The 22,744-nt window shown below is 34.8% G+C and overlaps 1 protein-coding gene across 15 annotated transcripts in view; it reads left to right on the top strand.

Annotated features, from left to right (window-relative positions):
- Eya4 (EYA transcriptional coactivator and phosphatase 4) overlaps positions 1–22,744 on the top strand; it is a 289,205-nt gene that overhangs the window by 148,685 nt on the left and 117,776 nt on the right. For all 15 annotated transcript variants that reach the window (XM_074074293.1, XM_074074278.1, XM_074074266.1 and 12 more), the window contains one exon: positions 5,477–5,526. In XM_074074293.1, coding sequence (XP_073930394.1) covers positions 5,477–5,526 — 50 coding nt within the window. The remainder of the gene's footprint in view (positions 1–5,476; positions 5,527–22,744) is intronic.

Below are 22,744 nucleotides of genomic sequence, written 5' to 3'. Positions count from 1 at the left end.
AACTGGAGAGTAGCAATTTAATTTAATTGCAGAGGATTCAATCAAATTAACATTATGCTCATTAAGTAATAGTTCTCCATTTAGAATAGAATATGCCACTTTGATCTTTCATTGTTGTAATATATTGTAAAAAATTAAGCTACTTGTGACATACATGGGACTGTGAAAAATAAAAAGAAAAAAGTATGCAAATAAAAGTATAAAGAAAAACACATGGGGTGTTTATTTATGAGAAAAAGCCTCTGAAAGCACTTATCTGTATTATTTATGCATATTATTAAGACTGGACAATCTAGTTTCATTTCCAAATGTAGCGAGCAGAGATTTCATGAGCTGTAATATGATATAGTAAAGCATCTTATGGTTCCATTTGTGGCATTTTAAGTACTGAGTTACCTTTGGCCTTGTGGGGTGATAATGAAAAAACATACCATTAGAAGGAGTTTGAAATATTCCTCAATAATTCATACAATGTATGTGGTATTTATGGCAGGTGACAAAGTACTATGACATAGCTAAGGAGAAAAAATATGTTTTAGAATTTTAAAGGTTAAAGTGGTTTGACATTTGGTTTTATGCATGTGTACTGTACATAAATAATTATGCTTTGTTTTCCTGTGTTGTTGTTACTGAGTTGTTTTTAAATATGTTGAACCTTGCTATGAACTCTCAAATAATTTGAAAGCTTTTGTGACAGTTGTAGTTGATGAAGAGTTATAGGCCATAGGATTTTTTCCACTTAAAACATAATTTCTCCCCAGTGTGTGATTTTGTTTAACCTCCCTCCCCCAAGCCAGGATCCTTGAAGGACCCTGCAGTGAGGGCCAGAACTCAAGTAAGATCTTGCTCATGATAGCACAACACTGCGGGGGTAAAATAATTTTTACTCTAGGTTATTGGAGGTGGGTTTTTATTTATTATCCTTCTAATTCTACTGTTCTTAATCTTTGTGTTTCTTTTGTCTACTGTTACAATTAAAAATAGAGTATTTGGTTGTATTTTGGCTTATAGCAGTTAAAGAAGCATCATGTCAGTTTTCCTCTGAGTGGAATAGATACAGACCTCTGGTTATGTCCAGAGATCTTTCACTTTCATAATAAATAAATGGTGCCTTGGGAGCCCACACTTAGTGGTATCAGGAAGAAACTTGGGCAAGGAATGATAAAGAGGTTCAAGAAAAGGGAGGAAAGAGATTTTCTTAACTTCCAGAAAAGGATGTGTGCATATTAAAGCTGTAAGATTTTTTTCTAAGGAATCAGATACTGTATAAGAACAGTTTTGTATTATTCAATCATTAGATTTTTACAAAGTCTGTTTCAAAAATTCTTTTGACTACTATTTGGCAAAATAGCATTTTGTTTTCCTTAAAAAGCCTCTATTTTAAAGCATTGTTTTTGTTAACTCTTGGTGATGACTTTTATATATTAAATTTCTTTTTGCTTTGAATTTTTAAACAGCAAAGAAATGAGATATAACATTTATTAAAAAACACCAAATATATCTTGTCAAGAAATGCTGAAATATTTTAGTTTCATCCAGTCATCTTATATTGAATTCTAAGTTAGTATTAACTTATAAATATTATATTTAGAAATGGATTTTCTTTCATTGCTGGAAGTGACTAAATACTGAAATAATTTTTGACAAAATTCTATATTGTAAAATTACATATTTTATTACATATTTCAAATATTATTACTTCTACTCAATTTTTAAATTAATTTTTATTCCTACTTTTAAGCTTTCTTATACATGCATTCTGAAGTAGTGTAGGAAAGGACTTCTATTAACCCATATTTACTTATGCTGCTAACTGGAGATCACAATGATCTAGAAGGTCCACTAGACTGTATGAGCTGGTTATCAACTTTTTAAAGAAAATCAATGTAATACAAGCATAATTCAACTGAAATGTGTTAAATGACAGCATACTGTAAATCTCCAGAATAAAGCTGAAATAATACTAAAAAAATACTCTCAAATTCCATTCTTTAACTTACAATTCACTATGACCAACTTTGAAAATATTAGACAATTTGAAAAATGTCACATAATCATTGATATTTCAAGAAGTCTTATTTTCACTAAATTAGAAGCTAAAGGAAGCTAAAGTTAGGTACTCTTCTGCTTTATCAAGCAATTATTCAATAATTTTATTTAACCCAGTCTTAAAACACATTTTGTAAAGTGAACATTTATGCAACATATTGTTTCATTACAATATTTTCATAAATATCATATATCACATATAGAGTAGTCACATTTGAAATACAAAATTGACAAGTCCAAATTGTGTTGACAGTAATTTCTGTATCATTTTCTTTATTTATGGAGAGTTTCGCATATGATTGTCTAGAAATTTGCATTTGTCTTGTTCCTTTTGACACATGCACACACATACACACGCACACACACACACACATTGCCCACTTCCTTGTGTGTCTTAAGAAAAGTAGGATTTGGATTTAAATTTTGGACATGAAATCCTGCAACATTTCTTTGGCCTGCTTGTTTTCACTTTATTCAAAACAAATTCAAAAGTAAATAAGGATTTCATGGAAACAGAGGGTGAATATATTTTGTAGAAATAATCTTTCTTCCATATGGCTCAGCAACTCACATTTAGTGGGTGCTCTTTCTAAAGAGAGAGTATATTCAAATTAGGTTAAACTGTACACTTGACTTCTAATTCCATGATCAAGCTGCCATACATTTATAAATTTCTTAATGATTCATTTAACATCTCCATTAATTCAGAAATAAGATAAGGTTTTGGGCTGGTGGATTCACTTGGTGGTAGAGCACTTGCCTAGAATGCTTCAGTTCCTGGATTCTATCCCCAGCCTTGGTGGTTAAAAAAAAAAAAAAGGATGTCGAAGTAATTTGAAGCTGTCATGAAATAATGCGTTTTTGTTGTTTTGTTTTTCATGTATTTTTGGTCTTCGGTATGTCTAAAATTTCAAGGATGAAATAAAAGATCAGATCATATTCCACTTAATACTTTAATCAATTACAATATTGTGTCATTTCTGTCTCAAAAGTGTTTGTGAAAAAAAAATTGTTTTATTTCTCCCTGTAGTTCCTGTGTTAATTCAGATCTTCACAATTTCTCACTGATGGATTGAGTGATTTACTTAGTATGTTAGTAATGTGGGAACATTCACCCAAGACTGGGGATGTAGTACTGTTTATATAAGGTCAATACCATCTCTGTGTTCATGGAATTTGTACCCTCTGAACACAAGGCTCTTCCGTGCCTTTCAGTTCTCACTTTGTCCCATTTCCAGCTATCTTCTAGGCCATCTCTACTCAAATGTCTCTTAAAATCGTTCACCAATTTGCATAGTCCAAAGGTTAATTTCCAAATTCTTTACTGAGTTTAAGGGCTTTATAATGTCATTCGTCTGGCAAACCTCATGACAGTGAAATACCTATTTTTGTCAGATGGAATCTTGAAGGCCTACATCCCTTAAGACTCAGTTCAGAAGCCGGTTCATTTGTTGCTTTTCCCATGTTCCCTTGGCTGGATTAGTCTGTTTTCTGAACATCCACAATACTTTTGCTAGACCTCCCTTATATTGGTCATACTATTCTAAATTACTATCCTTCCCTCATTTGACCTTGAACAAAGTGAATGAAATCTTTAATAATAGTCATTTGGATGATTGCAAACAGTTCTAACAGTATCTAAAAGAATATCTAATTTTTCTGTGGGTAACAGATTATAAGAAAAAAAGGCAATAGATGTGTTCTCTGTGGCACAGTTATTGCTTTGAGAGCAAATTAAAATAATTGGAATTTTCTGCTAAGTTATTGGAAGGCTGACATGTAGAAAAGCTGTAGATGTTAAAGAAAAAATATTGCGTTTAAGTTTCAGGAAGCCTTTCTTGGTTGAGAGTGTGTGGCTCCTTTCTTTATGGTATTCTGAAGCTTCTTCAGTCAGTGCCAAAGCTAAGATGCCCTGGTCTTGAGAAAAGTGGCACTCACCTTAAGCTGTGTGCACTCAGCAGTTTTATAGTGTCTGGTGATAAATCATGGAAACGAACCAGTGAGAAGGAAAATCTGTTTCCTCATGTCTTTCCCATTTACTTCTTATTTTTCTTGAACAAGAAGACTTTAGTGGGTTCTGTAATGACTTTTGTGTTGTTGACATTTTTTTTTTAAGTATTCCTTTCCCCCCATTTTCCCTTCTCTCCCTTCTTTTTTCTTCTTCTTCTTGAAAACACTTCATTCCTCCATCTTACAGCACTGAGTTTCATATTAAGGGCATTGAAGAAGTTACTTGATAACAAGGTAATCACCTTGCTAGTCCCTTGTGTTTTCATGTTGTGTAAATGTATACACAGGAAGCAAAATAGAGTACAGAGTTAATAAAGCAAATAACTGATTTCACAGATTACAAAACTGTCTCAGTTTGGGAATGAAAGCAAAAGGCTTTTTGAAAGTATAGGAGTTTCGTGTGTTTTCTTTAAAGCATTCTTTAGTCAGAGGAGGAAAGAATTACTTCATGAATTGGAAATTCGATACTGTACCTTGAAAGTTCAAAACTTTTCAAGTGGTACCATTCAGTCTGCAATCCACAGGACACGTGTGGGCCATGGTATATACTGAATACATACCAAGGCAGATATTATACGATAAAACTTTTTGATTTCTGTAGGTTGCATAGGTAGGTCATTGCAGTATGGACTTTCAGAATATGTGGCAGTGAACTTGTACATTTCCCGTCTTAACTGAGTCAACTACACATTTAATGCACCTTTAAGACCATAATAGTGAGACATAAGTATCTATGCTTATGGTTAGACTGTGGAAGACAATGGATTTGTGTTTTACCTCATTCTGGAAGATGACTACATACCTCTATCCAGAAATGGATAACGTGCCCTAGAAGCAAAAGTTATTCTTTACTTTCTGTGGGTTAAAAACCTCAAGGTTGAAATATAGTCTGTGAACCATACTGAAACTATACTGCAATAGGTGAGAAGTCTATAAGCAATGCCCAAACTTCATTGACATATATAAAACAGTCTCTGGATTGAGAAAACTAATATATGAACATTTTAGCTAACACTGTGCTTTGCCCCAGAATCTGGTGTTTATAATTGTGTGTTTTAGTAAGGGACATAAGAAGTATCCATTGGAAAAACACTCTTAGTGGATTGAGAACAGTATGGCTTTCTAGTTCCAAGTGGGAGACTTGGTTCTTTGGTTTCTTTGTTCCTAGTTCGGCTAGTCCCCAGCTACTTTAGCTGAACACTTTACATACTAATGGGAAGTGCGTTTGGCAGCTATTCATAGGATAATAATGCAATACACAATTTAGTACCTCATGCTATTGCTATAAAGTGTGGGGAGTATTTTATAGAGACCTTGGTGAACAGAGATGTATCCACTTGAAGTTTTACAAAGTGTGTGAACCTGAGTGAAGAAGATGCATTTTCTGATGAGAATAACTAGTACTCTTTTCTTACAGGTAAAGAAAACGTGCCCAGAGTCCGATGTTTCAGAACCTCAGAATTCCAGGTATAGTAAAATAAAGATCAAGACTCCACTAAGAAAAATTGTTGTTTTGAAGAACTAATAAGATATTTCATTAACTGAGATTTGAAAGAACTTATGTGTGTGGAAACCATGTATTATTATGTTGACTAGAACATCATTAATCCTAACATTAATAAAAAGATTGTGACATTAAGGAAAAAGACAGTTTTAAAGAATAATAATAGAAATATCCATGCTTGAAAAATATCCCCTTAGACAATATTTTGTTAACCTTAATTTTTCATGTCTAATCTCTTCTTGTAATGTGTTTATATCTGGAATTGTGCCAAGTACTGAATAACTGTCAAATTTCTGTTTACAAAAGAAATCTATAACATTTTTTTCTTTCTAATGAAACATTATTAAGTTTTAAGAATGCTATCAAATTAGGAAACTCACCATTAACCTGACATTCTATTTTTCGTTATTGAGAGCTGATAGAAATGATGAATTGAAGTAATTGGGCCATTTCATACAGGAATTTTATATACGTAGTTGTTTGTGCTTGGACCAAATGTCCAAAGAGTTCTTTCAGACCTATGCATTTTCATTGTATCATTTCAAAATTCAGGCTTCAATTTTAAATGGATAAGTAAAAGTAGTATAAGTACTGCAACAATAATAAACATGGCTTTATGAGATTAGTGATATGACTTACCCTATTCATTTAGAAATTTGCATTTAATCATGTGGTGGGTAGTAGAGCATTTTGTCCTGTTGTATCAGCTTATGTTGGGTGCAGTGATTTTCATGATAAAATAAACCAATACAAACCTAGGTAACATGAGACTAGCCAGTAGTATGTTTTTCTTTCGGAGAGCAAATATACATTATGTATCATCCATTTGCCATTCAGGTACTCTTTGTTTTATGCAGCATGGTATTCTAGTAATTAATTCCTGAACATATTAAAATGATTATATTTAGCTTTTCCTTTTGGATCATTAAGAGTATGTAATATGGCATAGAATTATTGATATTTGATCTTGGTTCCATTTTGAGCTGTCAAAATGGAACTAAGTAATTTTGATTTACTTGAGCAATAGGAAATGGATAAACCATTGTATTGTTTCATGTAAAGTAAAATAATCTTGGATGTATAGAGAGACAGGAAAGCCAGAGTTCTATTTCTTATGGGAGTTTCCTTCATAATCATTCTGATGACCTGAGTAAATTACCTATGATTTACTTTGCAAGGATTATATAAGTGGTTAGATGATTTTTTGCTTTCTTTTTTTTTGCAGTTCTGGGGTTTGAACTCAGGGCCTACACCTTGAGCCACCTCCCAGCCCTTTTTTGTGATGTGTTCTTTTGAGATAGGGTCTTGAGAACTTTTTTCCCAGGCTGACTTTGAACCATAATCCTCCCTACTTTTGCCTCCTGAGTAGCTAGGATTACAGGAGTGAACCACTGGCTCCAGGTTGCTTTCTCTTTTTAATTACATAAGTTTTGTAAGCAGCATATCTTGAGGACTAGGAGGAAAACCAGAACAATATTAATCACTTTTATTATTAATATTTCATATCAAATTTTTTACACTTGGGATTTTTGACATTTAATACTATACATAAATAAATTTTAAGCAAAAAGAAAGCTGCAAAGTTGTTCATTGTTCACAATTGGCATCAGTGATTTAGAGAAGAAACAGAATTCAAAGATCTGTGAATTTAAGCCTAAAAACTAGAACATTCCTTTTTTATAGAAAATCCCAACCTGTGTGGCCTTACAAGTATAATTTTGGGATGAGGGTGAAGCTCGGTGGTAGAATGCTTATATAGCATGTGTGAGACCCTGGGTTTGAACTGAACTGCACAAAAAAAGTATAGTTTTTCTATTAAGATAAATAAATGGTTGTTTTTAAAAGCCTGCTTAAAATGTATCTTGCTATTTTATAATATATAATTCTGTAAATTGAAAATTGCCTGTGATTTTTGGAAATTAGCAGTTGTTTGCTATAAATTAGCTATTTCTTCAAGCTACCTAATGTGTAATATAAGTGCATAAAATTAGACAAATCACCTTCTAAGAATGCCAAAGCTTAGTGCAATTAAAAAAACAAACAAACAAATGTAGAACCTGGGGGCACTTACTGGTTCAGGGAGCACAGACATTTCCTAGTGGCTGGTCTCTTCCCTGCCCTCTGCTGCAATGGCCAGTCTCCACACTCACCATAACATAAAAATGGGGCCATTCTTGGAGCCTGCATTTATTTACCAATATTGGGTCTAGGAGTACCAAAATTGGCACTCAGTTAATGCAATGATAGAACACCAGGAATAGAGCAAAAGTATGCTAAAGAGCACTGTGCACAAAAGGACACAATGACTACTGGGTAATTCACCAATCAAAGAATGCTTAAAATAGTATTTATTGTGGGCATGCACTGGAGGCTCTGATTTTGCAACCCTAAGCAGCAATAGTTTAGTACATGTATATTGGTTGTATGCACTTTTGACCATTAAAAAACACAAACATTCATGTCATCTCCATCCCCACCCCCTGCTTGTGTGTGTGTGTGTGTGAGAGAGAGAGAGAGAGAGAGACAGACAGACAGAGACAGAGACACAGAGAGGAAAACTCAGTTTAATATTTAAAATGAAAAGCCTTGGACTTAGTAATTCTATTCTACACAACTCTTAGGTGAAGAATTGAGCTCTGTATGAGCATTAGATACAAGCTGGAGACCCACTGCCTTACAAAAATGCTGCCTCACTTAGAACCTAAAACAAATGCCATTCAAGTATTTAGCTATCTTTATAGTGTACTGGTTTTGGAATTGAATTGATTGCAATAAATGCAGATGGAAAGTGTTTCTACAGTAGGGAAATAATTAAATTGGGTGTGGAGACTTTGTCAGGAGAATTCGTGGAGTGACATATGTGTATCAGCAAATTCTTTTCCTTGCTTGGCTTTAATTTTTTGGAAACAAATACTGTGGCTGCAGATATAACTGGTATTTTGGGAAAAAGAGAATTTACAAACCCATGCAATATGAGTCAAGCAAGACTGTCTTCTTAGAAATAACATTACGTGTGTATACTAAAAGCCAGACATCAGGGGCAGTATTTGTTGTTTCCTAAAACTATTAAATTTGATGTCATGGAAAGGGATATAATGTGCTTCATATAAAAATTTACATTCCTTGAATGGCTTCCTTTTTTTTTTTTTGCTGTTTTCTGTGTTTTTAACCATGTCCAGAGTATACTATTCTTGGCCTTTGTTCTTAAAACTAATGTTAACCGTAAAATAGGTACATGACAAGCTAAAATTTATATACGTTATCATGTTTTACCTTACCCTAAAATTAAGTTTGCTACTCGATGGACCATCTTGAAACACAAACTGAAATGCTATTTTAACTTTTCTTTTTCTGTAATCATGGTGAATTCATTTGAGTAAATCCGTGCCTCATTTGAGTCACGTTCAAAATACATTGTTCTTGTTTAATAAAATAGCTCCTGGGCAAGTGAGTTTTTTAGCAGCTGTTTCCATGAATCTCATATTTTTAAAAACGCTTCTACTTTGAGTCCTTTCTATTTCTTTTAGGAAGAGAGATTTTTGTTTTCTTTACAAATGTCAACATGTATCTATGTTAAAGTAGACCATGCTATACCTGATTGATTCCTTTTGTTATCTTCTGTCTGCTTCTCTTTGCCTTTTCTGTTTTGGGCCTCAGACTAGCAGAGCATTTTCAATACGAAGAGATCAGAGGCATAGCGAGAAAATACAATTCAAATCAGACAATTTTATTTTACACTTGTTCTGTTAATTACAGAGTGTAGGGAAATATAAATGTTGATGAAGCTGGGTTGTAAAGTATATAACAGCTCTTTCTTTATGGTAACTTTGTCTTAATCTAGCCACAGCACTGCCCGTAGGATCCAGTAATGAGATCAAAGGATGAATATTAAAATAGAAGTACTTATGGCCTGTAGGAGCTAAGATGATAGTTTTTCCATATGGGAAGTAAAAAAAGAAAAAGATTCTGTGGATAATGGTAAGGGTTCACTCTTCCTCACTTCATAAGTTAAAGAAATTGAGTTTGCTGAAAACTTAATGATGGCCTGAAATCAGCAAAGGCTTGGTCTGTGTTCTCTTGCCCTAGTCTTTACCAACTTTACAAAATTCAAGAGAAAGACAAAATGATCATCCAACTTTAAGGAAGCATTGAAATTAATTTTTGTTTAAGAACTGGTTTTTAATTGAGCCTCAGAAAATTTAGCTATTCAAGGTCTAGGTACAATAACTTAGTGCAGTTAATTCATCGTATGTAAATGCTTATAACTTAACAACATTATAGTTGAAGCATTAAGTTATTCATACTTATTTGCTAGCAAAATAACTTTCCAGTGTTTCCAGACTGAAAATTTTATCCGCATATAATTGCCTGTCTAAAAATAAATGTGGTATTGTTTTCACAGTAGAGAAAGCTGAGGGCCCCTTCATGAAAACATGCATAATATTTTACTGTGTCAAATCAGAGGTCCATGTAGCCCAATGTTCTGTTGCCAAAATGCATCAAAAATTATTGCTGCCAGTTTGCATTTCCATAAACTCAAAAATTTGAGGATGTATTTCCAGTTAACTTAGATTCTCTCAGTAACACAGTTTAGCTACATGGAATTATGTAACAACTTCTTGGACTTAGTTACATTTTGCAAATGTTTTTGACTAATGAACCCAGAAGATGACTAATCACAATGCAAAGTAATAATTAACACTTCCTAGTTAGTTAAACCCTCTTGCAAGTTATCAGGTATAATTCCTCTAAAATGATACAGATAGGTAGATAATTCTAAGAGTGCCATTTAATTCTCTTATGATTTAGTTAACCTAAATTATAGCTTAATCCTTTTCTCCAATTCGGAGACTGTTTTGTCTCATTTCAAAGACTGACCTCATGTGGATTCCTCTCCATTCTCTTTATCACTTTGGCTGGCATTTGCTGGAAGTTTTCTAATCCATTTTGCCTTCTCTGGGGTGTGTTGACAGATTCCTACAGGTGTGGGTGCAGCTGGAGTTGTGAACAAGGATGAATGATGTGTTCTGTTTTGCCACTAATCATACCCTCAATCGCTAGCATATCTTAACCCTTTGGTCATGGTAGCACACTGAGCTGATTTCCTCAGAGAAGTAGTTTAGGTGGCTCTTAAATTCCTGATACTAGAGGCAATTGAAGATTTAAATAACAGTCTCAAAACTGTTTTAAAATGTGCTCAATCAATATTTTTTGTTTTAATATCTCCTTTGGCGCTCCTGGTAGCTGATCTTTAATGGCCAGCATAGTTCAGTGCTGTCTGTATATAAAGTTTGGATTTTTTTTTTTTTCACCTAACTCTCAAACGCTCTTAGAGAAATACAAATGGCCAAATTTGAAATTTTGGCAGCTCTTACAGGCATTGGTGGTCGGGAGGGTCACCAGTGGGTTTCGGACCAGGTAATAACGTGATTAAAATTTTACTTGTGGTGACAGATCAGCTGTGGCCCAAAAGCTTGGAGTCAGGGAAACCAGCTATGAGACTTGCTTAAGAACCACAGGAACATTTTGCAAGTTGTACTCTGTTTCTATTCATGGTTTAAACACATTTTCCAAATTTTCTACACTGAGTATTTCTTTTGCCTTAAGAATAAATACATGCATATAAAGCATGAAATAGTTGATTTGGCCTGAAACATGCATAATGGCAGTGGTAAGGACTCTGACTTCTTTCTGACAGCTTGCATTATTTTCCAGCAATGAGAAAATGCTTGACTTCCCTGCACAGATTAGTGATTAATTGCCCAAAATGGCTATATTCCTGATCAGCCTCTTTCTATAGTAAACTGAGCACTTTTGACATCTTATGAAACAGTGTTTCTATAGACTATTAGTTGCTTTGAATTGATTTGTTCAGAGTAATGGATCATTCAAAGTAACATTATCTAGTGCCTTTTTCTTTTTTTTTTTGGTGCTGAGGCTTGAAAACTGGGCTTCCTTTATGCTGCATGCATATATACACCCACTCCCCTATCTAATGGTTTTTATCCAGAGAACCTAAGGAGCTAAGATTCTACTTTGCGTCTCATGGATAATTCAGCTTGTCTTGGGGTTGTGACCACCTCTGAGCATACACCATGCTGGCTAGTGGTCTGCTCAGGAGACACTGAGCTGTGTAAATCCTGATGGTCATTTGCTGATGGTCTTTTGGAATTTGGAGCATGTTTAACAAAGAAGTTCTAGACTCAAGGTAAGTAGAAACACAGAAAATTTTGGGGTCCCACTTCATGTTGGGCCAACTTAAGGTGGGAAGAAACAAGGGAATCTGATGAATTTCCTTTTAGCAGCTCAATTACAGGAACACTTCTTGCCCTTAAAGTTACTATATTGGAAGTCTGAGGATTTGAGATATATAAGTGAACAAAATAGGGAGCACACAACAATGAATATGTTAGAAGATAATAAATAGGGAATAAAGAAATGGTTGGGAACATTGAGGGACATAGGTTGTGGTTCTAAACTGGATGATATTTGAACAAAACTTGAAAACAATGAGGGAGGAAAGCAAACCAAAGACTGGAGAAAGTACATTCTCAGAGATGGGTTCAGGGTGCAGGCCATTCAGGGGAATCCTGCTTGCCATGTTTTAACACTGGGGAGGACAGTGTGGCTAGAATTGAGTAAGCCCAAAGTTTAAATTTTGAAATAGTAATAGTCTAGACAAAGCTATTTCTTGTCTTTTCCATATTTTGAAAATACTTATTTGGAATTGAATAGATGAGTTGCAGATGATTTTTCCTTGATGAATCAACTGGTAATAGTTAGTTCTGGCAGGCACTTCATCTATCCAGTGCTACAAGGTAGTGTTGCCCCCAGCCAGACACCTCTCTGCCACACTTACACATCCTCCAAGATTAGAACTCTGTCCTTGTTGGAAGGTTTTGAGTCTTAAGCATTTTTTCAAATAAAGCTCTGAAATTTTCTTCTATAATAAGAATGAAGGTTTAGTAGCTATTCCAAAAATTTGATTTCTAAAGGTACAGAGATTCTGATCATTGCCTCACATTTAATCAGCACATTTCAGTTGTCTTAGCAACCTCTCAGTATTCTTATTTGCTTTTCAATAAGCCAGTGGATGAATTGATTCTTTGTTCATGTGTTTATGAATTTCTGTCACCTGATACTTGATATCTTTTGGATAAGCTTACTGTGCAAAATAAGTCTTTATTGTCTTAAAATTCTCATAACTAAAATTAAAATTGATTTCTTTCTGAAAATGTAAATTTCTGATAAGAGAATATTTAACATAGGAATAATTTGAAATATATAAGCTTGCATTTTAAAAATGCTGTCATTTTAAATATAACTTAATTATAATTATATGCAAGGCTCTACAAACTTGGCAAGCTTTGTTATCTAGTAAACCTCACCCACACAGATGTATTTGAGAATTGCAGAGAGAGATAAAAGCCTGACAAATCTAGGTGACTTAGAGTCTTCCCTGAGTGCCATCTCAGAGTGAATTTTCTCTTATTGCACAGCTAAGTTCAAAGTGTAAATGCAGAAATACGCGAAAAGTGTTGAGAGAAGTATGGGAGCATAAGCAACTGAACTGCTCTTACCACAAAAAGACATAGTGATAGTATTCGCAAAGGACAGTGGAACAACAAAAAGGAGACAAAAAATAATGAAACAGAAATGTAAAAATTCAAATGCTTAGTCATACTAAGTATTCACACTAGAAGACAAATAAGTGGGTACAGAGAATCAGAACTTACTGGAGCAGAAACCCACAAGCAGAGCCCTCCTTTGGAACCTGTATCAGGGTAGGAAAACCTTAACTACAACTAAAGAATTGACCATTCTCCAAATTTTTCATGAAAAGGTTATTGCCCAGCATACTTTGGAAATCCCCAAGGACACTGACAAGCCTTAGTCCAGTGCAATGATTCTTGTGAGTGTAGATCACCCTGATTGTCTAAGTAAAAGTTGTATTTGGCATCATAGTGCTTTAGAGTTATTTCTATGCAAGGTGAGCTCATCTCATTTAAAATGCACTTTTGCTTAAAATAATGCACAGTTCAGCAACACACAAAATTTGAGTGGACCATTCAGAATATTCCTTGAAAGTTCTGGACAGCTGAGGTTTAGTGAAGTGATTCCCATTCCTTACCAACTGGAGTAACAACTCAAGTATCTGGCTTATTTGGGTTTGTTTGCTCAATCCACTTCATATTCCAAGCACAGTAGGAATACAATCACTGTTTATGATATACATGACTGAAGGTACACTTGGTCTTTACTTTACTGGTGTGGTGAGTTCTTCAGGTCTTTACTTATACTGTTCTTGCTACAGTATGAATAACTAGGAGGCTACAATGTCACTTGTAAACAAGATCAAGTGGAAGAAAGACCTCTAACTTTGATACAAAAAGTAGGTAACTTTATGACCCAGTGTGTCCAAGTGTAGTCCCAACTTACACTTGCTATCCCTGTGTCCTTTTGGTTAAGCACACTTTACTTTTAAGATAACCTAGTTTACATAACAAATTTTAAGGTTTTCTTAATTAAAATAATCATGACCTTAAGAAACATTTGAGAGAAAAAAATGAAATAAACAATTTCTCTTTTCTGTTCTTCCTCACTTCTCTCCTTCTTTCCCATCTTTTTTTTCCCATCTTAGGGTAACTTTTTTAATGTGTGTGTGTGTGTGTGTGTGTGTGGTTCTGGGGGGGCTGAACTTACAGCCTTCAGCATGCTACGTAAGCACTCTTCCTGCTAGCTATATCCCCAGATGGCATTGTACATTTATCTTTAAAGCAGCACAATACAAAATACTCCTGAAAACAAGAGAGCATTTAAGAAACAATTGTTCTGTTTTCATAGGCTTGACTTAAATGAGAAGCTCCTATACTACATGAAGTCATGTGGCTAATTTGTAGAAATTCCCGTACTTCTCAAAACTAATAGTGTTTTTCAGAACACACGCACAGTATTATTTCATGAAGCGATCCTTAGTATTATTTCATGAAGCGATCCTTTCTCACATTATTTCTCTCCTGTCTGTCACCCATAGAAAATAATTTTCGATTGTTCTTTCGATGACAGATCGAAAATCCCAACTAAAGTGGATGTTATATATCATGATGCTAGTACCTGGGATGAAGTGATTAATGTAATTTGGCACAATGCTAAGATAGATGCATCACACCCTTAGTGTGGCAGCTGCTGTAATAAGACAGCTGGCTCTAGATGGGAGTATCATGTCTGACATCAGATAGGAGAGAACCAAGCTACTATAGCTCAGACACTGGCCTTTACATATTCTTAACCATTATGTTACATATATGCTCTTGGGATAGTTCTTCTCCTAGGCTTTCTCATTGGTTATTGCTTATTTTAGAAAAGAACAAAAATGGGATTTTGTGTTTACATGTATATATGTATGTATACATGCAATGTGACTGGAAGTGTGGCTGATCTGCTAGTTTTCTCCACGGGGTTTTGGAAGTGTCAGCTCACTGCAATACTGACCAATACATTGTAGGACTGTCTGACACTTCCTTCTCTCACATCTCAGTACAGCCCATCATGTGTGAACCCAAAACTTTCTGACAGTTTTGAAGCACTCTGCAACTACCCAAGATGTCTGATTTGGTCAAAGGAGGCTGCTGTGGATACAAAAAGTTCAAGTACCTTGTGGACTAAAAATGATATGGGAAACACAACACTTGGAAAAAGTGCAGTAGTGAAGCCAACTTTTTGAGGGTCCAGAATGAGCCATTCAACTTTCTTGTTGTGGGAAGATGTTCTCTTATACAGCCTCTGACAATTAATGGCTGTCACTTGACATTGCAAGAAGGACATCCATGTGAGCATATAGGCAGCAAAGCAGAACACATCAATATCTTAGAAAAACAACCCAAGGTCAGTGTCCCAATAACAACACTTGACCATACATGCTGCTTAGACAGAGTCAATAAGTTCCAGACCCTGAACACAAGTTTTTTTCCTGACCTTGGAAGAAGAGTAAAGTAAGATTTCAGAATCCTTTGCAAAATTCCTATAGACCTAATGTCTCTTAACTTTTTCCGTTCATTTCAGTCTATCAGTTCCCTTCCATTGAACAAATTCTTAGTGATGGGTACATGGGATTTCATAAAATTGAATTGTACTTCAAGGGAAAGTTTTTAATTCATGCAGTGGAAATTAGTGATCTTTGAGCAATGGTACATTTCACATATTGATAGCTTCCTGATTTATAATTTTCCAGTAGAGTACTCTAAATGGGTTGGAAAAATCTTTGGAATTGACTTCTTTTACTTTTTCATACAGATTGTTGGTATCCATGACTCTGTGGTTCCAAGGAGACAGATACTGAAGAAAATATGTGCATGCTTAGGATGCACAGAGTTCAGTATTATTTTGCAGATGCTTGATTCATTTTTCTTATAATGCTACCCAACTTGTGCTAAAGACATGCCACCTTTCAATAAATCTCAAATTCTCGCTTTATCATTTCAAGTGAACAGGTTCACTTTTACCTTACTTTCTGAGCACCATTTTCTTCTTGAGAGGTATATTTTCATAAAATTAAGGGTTAGGAAACACTCGGAAGAATGCACATCTATTTAAACATAACTGTTAATGCAGGATTGATTGAGAACTCTGCATCAGCTGAACTGCAGAATGTGCATGTGAGAATTTAAGATACTTGTTTTTGAAATTTCTTTTGATTTTTAAAAATTTATTATTTTTAGCTGTGCATGATCAAAACCATGTGTAATAAATCTGTGAATAAGGCAGGCTTACTGTATTCCTTGCATCCTTTTACGTGACTCTTTCTCTATAGTCATGCATTGAGGACCCATTCAGTTAAGCAACTGAGGAACAACTAAGTGTTTTGTGCTAAACACAGGAGGTAAAATTGGGTAAAAAGAAGGATGGTACAAGAAATATGTCTTGTCTTCAGGTCAAGATTTAGATAGCTAGACACCAGTGACTCACACCTATAACCTAGCTAGTTGGGAGGCTGAGATGGAGCGGATCAAGGCCAACTCAGGAAAATAGTTTATGAGACCCTCCCCATCTCCAAAATAAACAGCAAAATGGACTACAGGTGTGGTTCAAGCAGTAGAGCACCTGCTTTGCAAGCACAAATCCCTGAATTCAAACCCGAGTCCTATGGGAAAAAAAAAGAATTAAATAAATAGCAAAAAGAAAAAAAAAGCTTGTTTTCCATGTGTTCAATTAATGGAAGTGACCAAATTGGTTTTACAATCATGGATGGATTCTGTGTGTATGGTAGGAATTATTGAGACTAATTTACGGGAGGTATTTTGAGGTTTGGGCTTTTCTTTTCTTTTACTTTCTCTAAGTAATCTTATCCCTTTTTGTATGGAAGATGGAATTTTATGCAACAGATTTTCATTAGATTGAATTTTCACAACCAAATTGAGGCTGTTATCGTCTGGTTAAACTCTTGCTAACTGAGCGACTATGAGGACAGGTCTCAATTTCTTCTTATTTAAGGTGTCTGATTTTTTTCAGCTGCTTTTTATTTTCTTCTTCATATTTTCGAGTTGTTTTGACCCAGTTGGGTTTTCTGTTTATTTTGTCAGTAATAACAGTTAGAACTTCTGAGTCTGACATGTGTTTTTATTTTAAAACTCTCTTCTAAAAATCACTCCTTTTGCATGCATGCTATGGAAGGTTGGTTTGAAAATGTTGGGAAAACTAAATTTGTGCAGCCCAAAATGACACTGAAAATGATGACCTTGTCTTTGGTAAGTTAGCCATACTGTCGAGTAGGAAAGACTGGTGTCCTAAACCAAGTCCTACTCTGGCTTCTTTTTTTTTTGGAGGAGGGAAGGAGGAACAAACAATTTGCAATATTTAGTAAAATCTTTTCCCCAAATGAAGCTAATGAAATATGTCCAAGGAAGAGGAACCTGACTGAAAATGTACATGCTGCAGTCTTTGTTGAAAGACTAATCATAAAGCATGTATACCAAAGTGATTGAAATAAGTATAAGCTATAGCATCACCACACAGTTCTTGTGGAGCAATGCGTGACTTCTCATGTCCTCCCCTACCTTCCAGTGTCGTTTAGCACAGTGCAGCCCAACTCAGCTGGTGCTGACAATAGGTCATGCTCAATACAGGTCAGCACTGGAGAAGAATCAACCTGCTTTGCTAGTGCACTTTCTGTATATAATTTTGGCATGCTTAGTTCCTTTCCTTGTCAGACCAAGCATTTTTATGTTATATTTTTTTCTTTATGAATGTAAACTACTTAATTTGGAACAAATATAAATTCTTCTTGATGAGGCACTAGTAAACTGAAGGAAATTACTTCTGTTAAACTAGTAATTTAATATGTTTTTATCCCTCTTTCAAGAAGAGGATCACTGAGAAACTGATACTCAGTATTATTCATTATCTGGTTTTTTCATAAGAACAAGATGTTGATGGGTGGTGTAGAAAGGTGGGAAAATTAGGGAGTTAAAGATAGGTTAATACAAGCTGTTGAAGAAAAAAATTGAGTGAAGCCACTTATGTTTTCAATCAAGAATATGTTTTCAGTGAAAATACTTTCTAATGACTCACAGAAGAATGTCAATGTTGACTACATCTACTGAAAATCAAAATATAAGTCATGCTGTAGCATTGAATTCTGGCAGGAGTCTGTACTGTGATATGAAACAAAGTTCCCATCAAATGACAATACTTTTGTGTTTTTCTGGCTTTAAAAGTAGTTTCCTGACTTCTCAAAAGGTAACAGCATTTTTTTCCTCCATATTACAAGGATAAATTTGGCAACATGCCTGTACAATTTTTCAATTAGGTTACTTAAAATAAATCTGATGGGGAGATAATTGTTTAATGTCAATGTGTAAAATTCTGCCACAGTTTCAACAGAAATTAAATTTTAAAAAATGCAAAGAAAAAATTTTGTGTAATTGTTAGGAAAATACAAATAGGAGCAACAATTACATGTTAGAGCTGTTATCTACTTTTTCTTAGCATATTGGCATAAATTCTAATCCATTCTAAATTCTTTGTGTAAGAATTTACACAAAGAGAGAGGAAAAGTATAAAAGGTTCACATAGGCAAATTAGTTTTGAATTAGCCTGGCGGGGGACATAGCTTAAGTTTTCCTATTTTGTCCTGCTACTCTTAGAAAACAGTATCATATGACATCCTTAGCTCTGTATACAGAAAAAGACCTGAATTCAAATATCATTCCCCTACATGCCGAAATGTTAGTTTCATACCCTTTTTTAACTTCATCTTTTCTCCTAGAAATCTGCTACCTTCCTCTTCTATTTTCATGAAGACTAAATTAGATGATATTATGTTTAATGTTTAACATGTAGGAAATATTAAATGAAAGGTAGTTATTATCTTCCACAACTGATTCTTGGGAGCTATGAATTACCAATTGAAATATGAAAGAAACCAGGGCTCAGGTTTCTTAGGAATAATCATCTTTGGACGAACAGTCTTTTTCTACATTCTTCTCTGTAGTACCAGAAACTAAAAATGTTAGCAGACACAGGAAAAAGGTGACAGTAGCCACAGACCTTAGATAGACAGACTGTACTGTTTTTTCTGTTCATTAAGCAGAAATACAGTGAACTAGGGACAGTGGGGAGAGCTAGGAAGTTAATTGTCACTACATTGTGACCAGCTACCTTCACTAACCATAAGATTACTTTTCTTTGCCTCTTTCTTCCAACAGATACAAGGTAATTTTGGTCAAAAACAGTTTTTTGGAAATAATCTAAATGATTCTTGAGATGCACTCACATCTTGTTTGTACAATTATAGAATGTGGGCCTGACATGTACAGTTACCTCAGATGGTACTATGGCTCAAAGATGACTGGTATAGACTCACACCTTTCCAAAATCCCTTATGTATAAGTACTGTGGTCATCTGTTAAATTGCTGAGTGGCAAACTCTTATTATGGTATCTTTATTCTTTAGTTAGTTTCTTTTCATTATTTATTAAATAGCTCTCTAAGTACAACACCTGCTCTTTTTATTCTGTCAGATTTGTAACAATGTAACATTCAAATAAAGTACCATTAAAAAGGAATTGCAAAGTGAGAATCTAGCTAAGCATCTGAAAGCTTACATGCAAATTACTTACTTGTCAAAACAAATATTGAAATATGAACTGAAACAGTTTAGTCAACCTTTCCCTAAGCAAATTAATTTTGATGAAGTACTGTAAGAATTATTGTCTTGTGGGAATCATATGTTTGCATCTTTGCCTAGTCTTGTGATCCAGGGAGCTGTGCAATATAAAGAGGCTATCAATGCTTGGCCAGTAAGAGATAATGCTCCATACTTATCTCCTGTATAAAAACCCTGAGCTATCACTGAGTATGGTCTTTATGTATTAGGTTGGTCAGTAATATTTAGTGTTACGTTAGATGAGTCGGAAAGAATAGAATTTAAATCCAAAAGAATAACAATGACTCTATTTGAAAATATAATAAAATCTCATAGAGAAACAAGAGGGAAGGTGACAAGGTACAAAATTGGGAAGAATTAGAGACAAGCATAGACTATAGAATTGTTAATTATTGTAACTTGTGTTGAGTGCTTGAGAAATGGCATTGTACAGTGGTGAGGGCAGAAGTGGGATCCCAGCTCCTCCATTATTGGCTCCGCCACCTGGGGGCTTGTTTAGCTTCTCATTGCCCTAGCTTCATCATAGGGATTATAACCATGCCTGCCTCCTAGGGAATTTGTGAGATTAAATTAGCTAAAACTAAAGCACCTAGAAGAGTATCAAGTGCTATTTTATTCACTTTTGTTACTGCTGTTGAGTATATTCATTTGTGTGAAAGGAAATATCAAAATTATGAAAGCCAAAATGGGAGGGGGACCCAAACACCCAGTGTGTTATACTAAATTAGAACTTACATGGTTTTATTGCACCTGATGTTAACTGTATTCAGGGATTTTAATAACAAACTTTTGAGCTGATAAGATGAAAACTGAATTAACTAGCTAACTTGTTTTATTGATATTTTCCATGGCCTTTATTTAACTCCTAAAGACCTAACCTAATAATTTCATTTTACAAGGCATATATGTGTGCTTTGTAAATAAAATAGTCATTCTGTTTCACCCAAAATACCATCTTTAACTGAAGTGGAGGCAGAAAAATACTTTGTCTTGATGTGTTGAAGAGTATACATAGTATATATTGTTAGTTCCACATTGTAACAAGAAATTGCAGAAAGTGCTTATCAAGAAAGACTACACTTATACACTTAAATTATTTTTCTTGATATGAAGCAGTATTTTTCATGATAGATTTCATCCTTTTAAAATAATCTATTGAAATTTGAGTATATCATATCTTCTATTTGCACATTCGTCAGTTAGACTACCTTTTAAGACAGAAAGGAAGCCACCCCACATGTAATGCTTCAGGTCTGTTCTTAACAAAATGTCTCAGGAATTTAAACTCTTGTCATTGAGTTTATTCCTCTGTTCACCTGTTTTTATCAATGCAGTGGGTGTTACTGGGTACGTGTGAGATTAGGCAAAGATATAAAGCATGATGACTCTTTACTAATGCTTATGTTACTGAGTGATGAGGAGAGAGCTGATAAGATCCCCAGTTACTGAAGTAATGAATAACTTCATTCCATTAATTCGTATTTATCATCCAGCAAGTATTTATTGAGAGCTTTGTACCTGTCATTGTGCTCCTTTACAAAAGACTACCCACTCTTTTTTTTTTTTTCTACAATACTGGGGTTTGAACCAGTGTTGTCAAACACTTGCTAGGCAGGTGCTCTACCACTTGAGCTGTGCATCCAGCTCAAGTGGATTCTTAACTAGGGTGGACAAGTAGAGACTCCTAGTTCAATATTTTTCTTAATGCATTTCATACTATAAATCTAATATGTTATAGGTCCTTTAGACCGAAAATGCACAGTTATGTAAAATAAAAGAAAAATCACCTAAAGTTTCAACTTCTAATCTTCTAGTCATTGTGAACAATTTCAATTGTTAACTTGAATAATAAATCTTTTGTTCAATATAAAATATTTGAAACTCTTAATTTCTCATGCATTCAATTATCAACAAATATAAGCTTATGTGTAATAGAAAGCACTTTCCTTTACTTCTGGGCTGGCCTTCACTTTCCGCCCTGCCTCACCTCCTGCCTCCAACTGAACTGCTTATGTCCAGCATCTGGGCCTTTTGGCTCTTCACGTGAGGGCAGAAGTGGGAAGCCCTAATTGCTTGTTCACTCGATTCAACATCTACAGTTTCATGCTATTTTAAAACTCTTCCCTGGCAGTGATCTGCTCACTCTTTGTGATTGCATTCAAACTTGCTTTTCTTTCTGCTGGAACAACTCCCTTTGTTCCTCATGTGGAACACTCTCACTTTTCCTTTCTCATTCGTGAGCACTTGTGAGCCCACTTCCCTGAAAAGTATTTCCTACTGTCTTAGAGGTGGCTTTCTTGCTGGCTTCCTTCACCCTGTGCTCACCACTGCCTGGTCCTTTACCTACTGCTAGAATTTCCTGACTGGTGCCACCCAACTGGACTTTCAGTTGGTAGGGACTGTACTTTTTATCTGCGCTCCAATAATAGACACATGCAATGGATCTATCGGGTGAGTGAATGAATGAATGAACGAGCATCATTTTGGCTCCTTCTTTCCCACAATGAATAGATTTCTTATAGTCCAAATGATTCTGATCAAATGGAATGGGTTTTTTTGGTGGCAGAAAACACCACTATTCTAAAGCACTCGAGACTGTCTACAAATTCATCCTTGAATTGCTATGGTAATGTGATTGATTTCCACTGGTATCATAAGAAATCATTCTTAGTGTTTTATATTCTGTCACCTGTCTATGAAATGCAAGTGCTCTTGAGACTCATCAATTCAACAAATGTATACTGAATGCCAGTTATGTGCCAGGAATTATTCTAGGTAGGACAGTAGGGTATAAAGTAGACAAAAGTTCCTTTGGAGTTTACATTCTAATAGATTATTTCATTAATATTTTATAATTTATGACTTATAAATATATTTATGTTAACTAATGTGTTCTTTGTTTAGTGGATAATTACTATTGCAAACAATAATAAATATTGATATGTAAACAGTATATTGATTACAGTAAGTGCTATCAGAAAATCAAAGCAGAGAAAGAAGAGAGGGAGCATGAAGGA

Source organism: Castor canadensis, chromosome 1 (assembly GCF_047511655.1).
Source record: "Castor canadensis chromosome 1, mCasCan1.hap1v2, whole genome shotgun sequence".
Lineage (NCBI taxonomy): Eukaryota > Metazoa > Chordata > Mammalia > Rodentia > Castoridae > Castor > Castor canadensis.
Note: the sequence above shows the minus strand (reverse complement) of the source record. Positions and strands in the feature narration are given on the sequence as shown.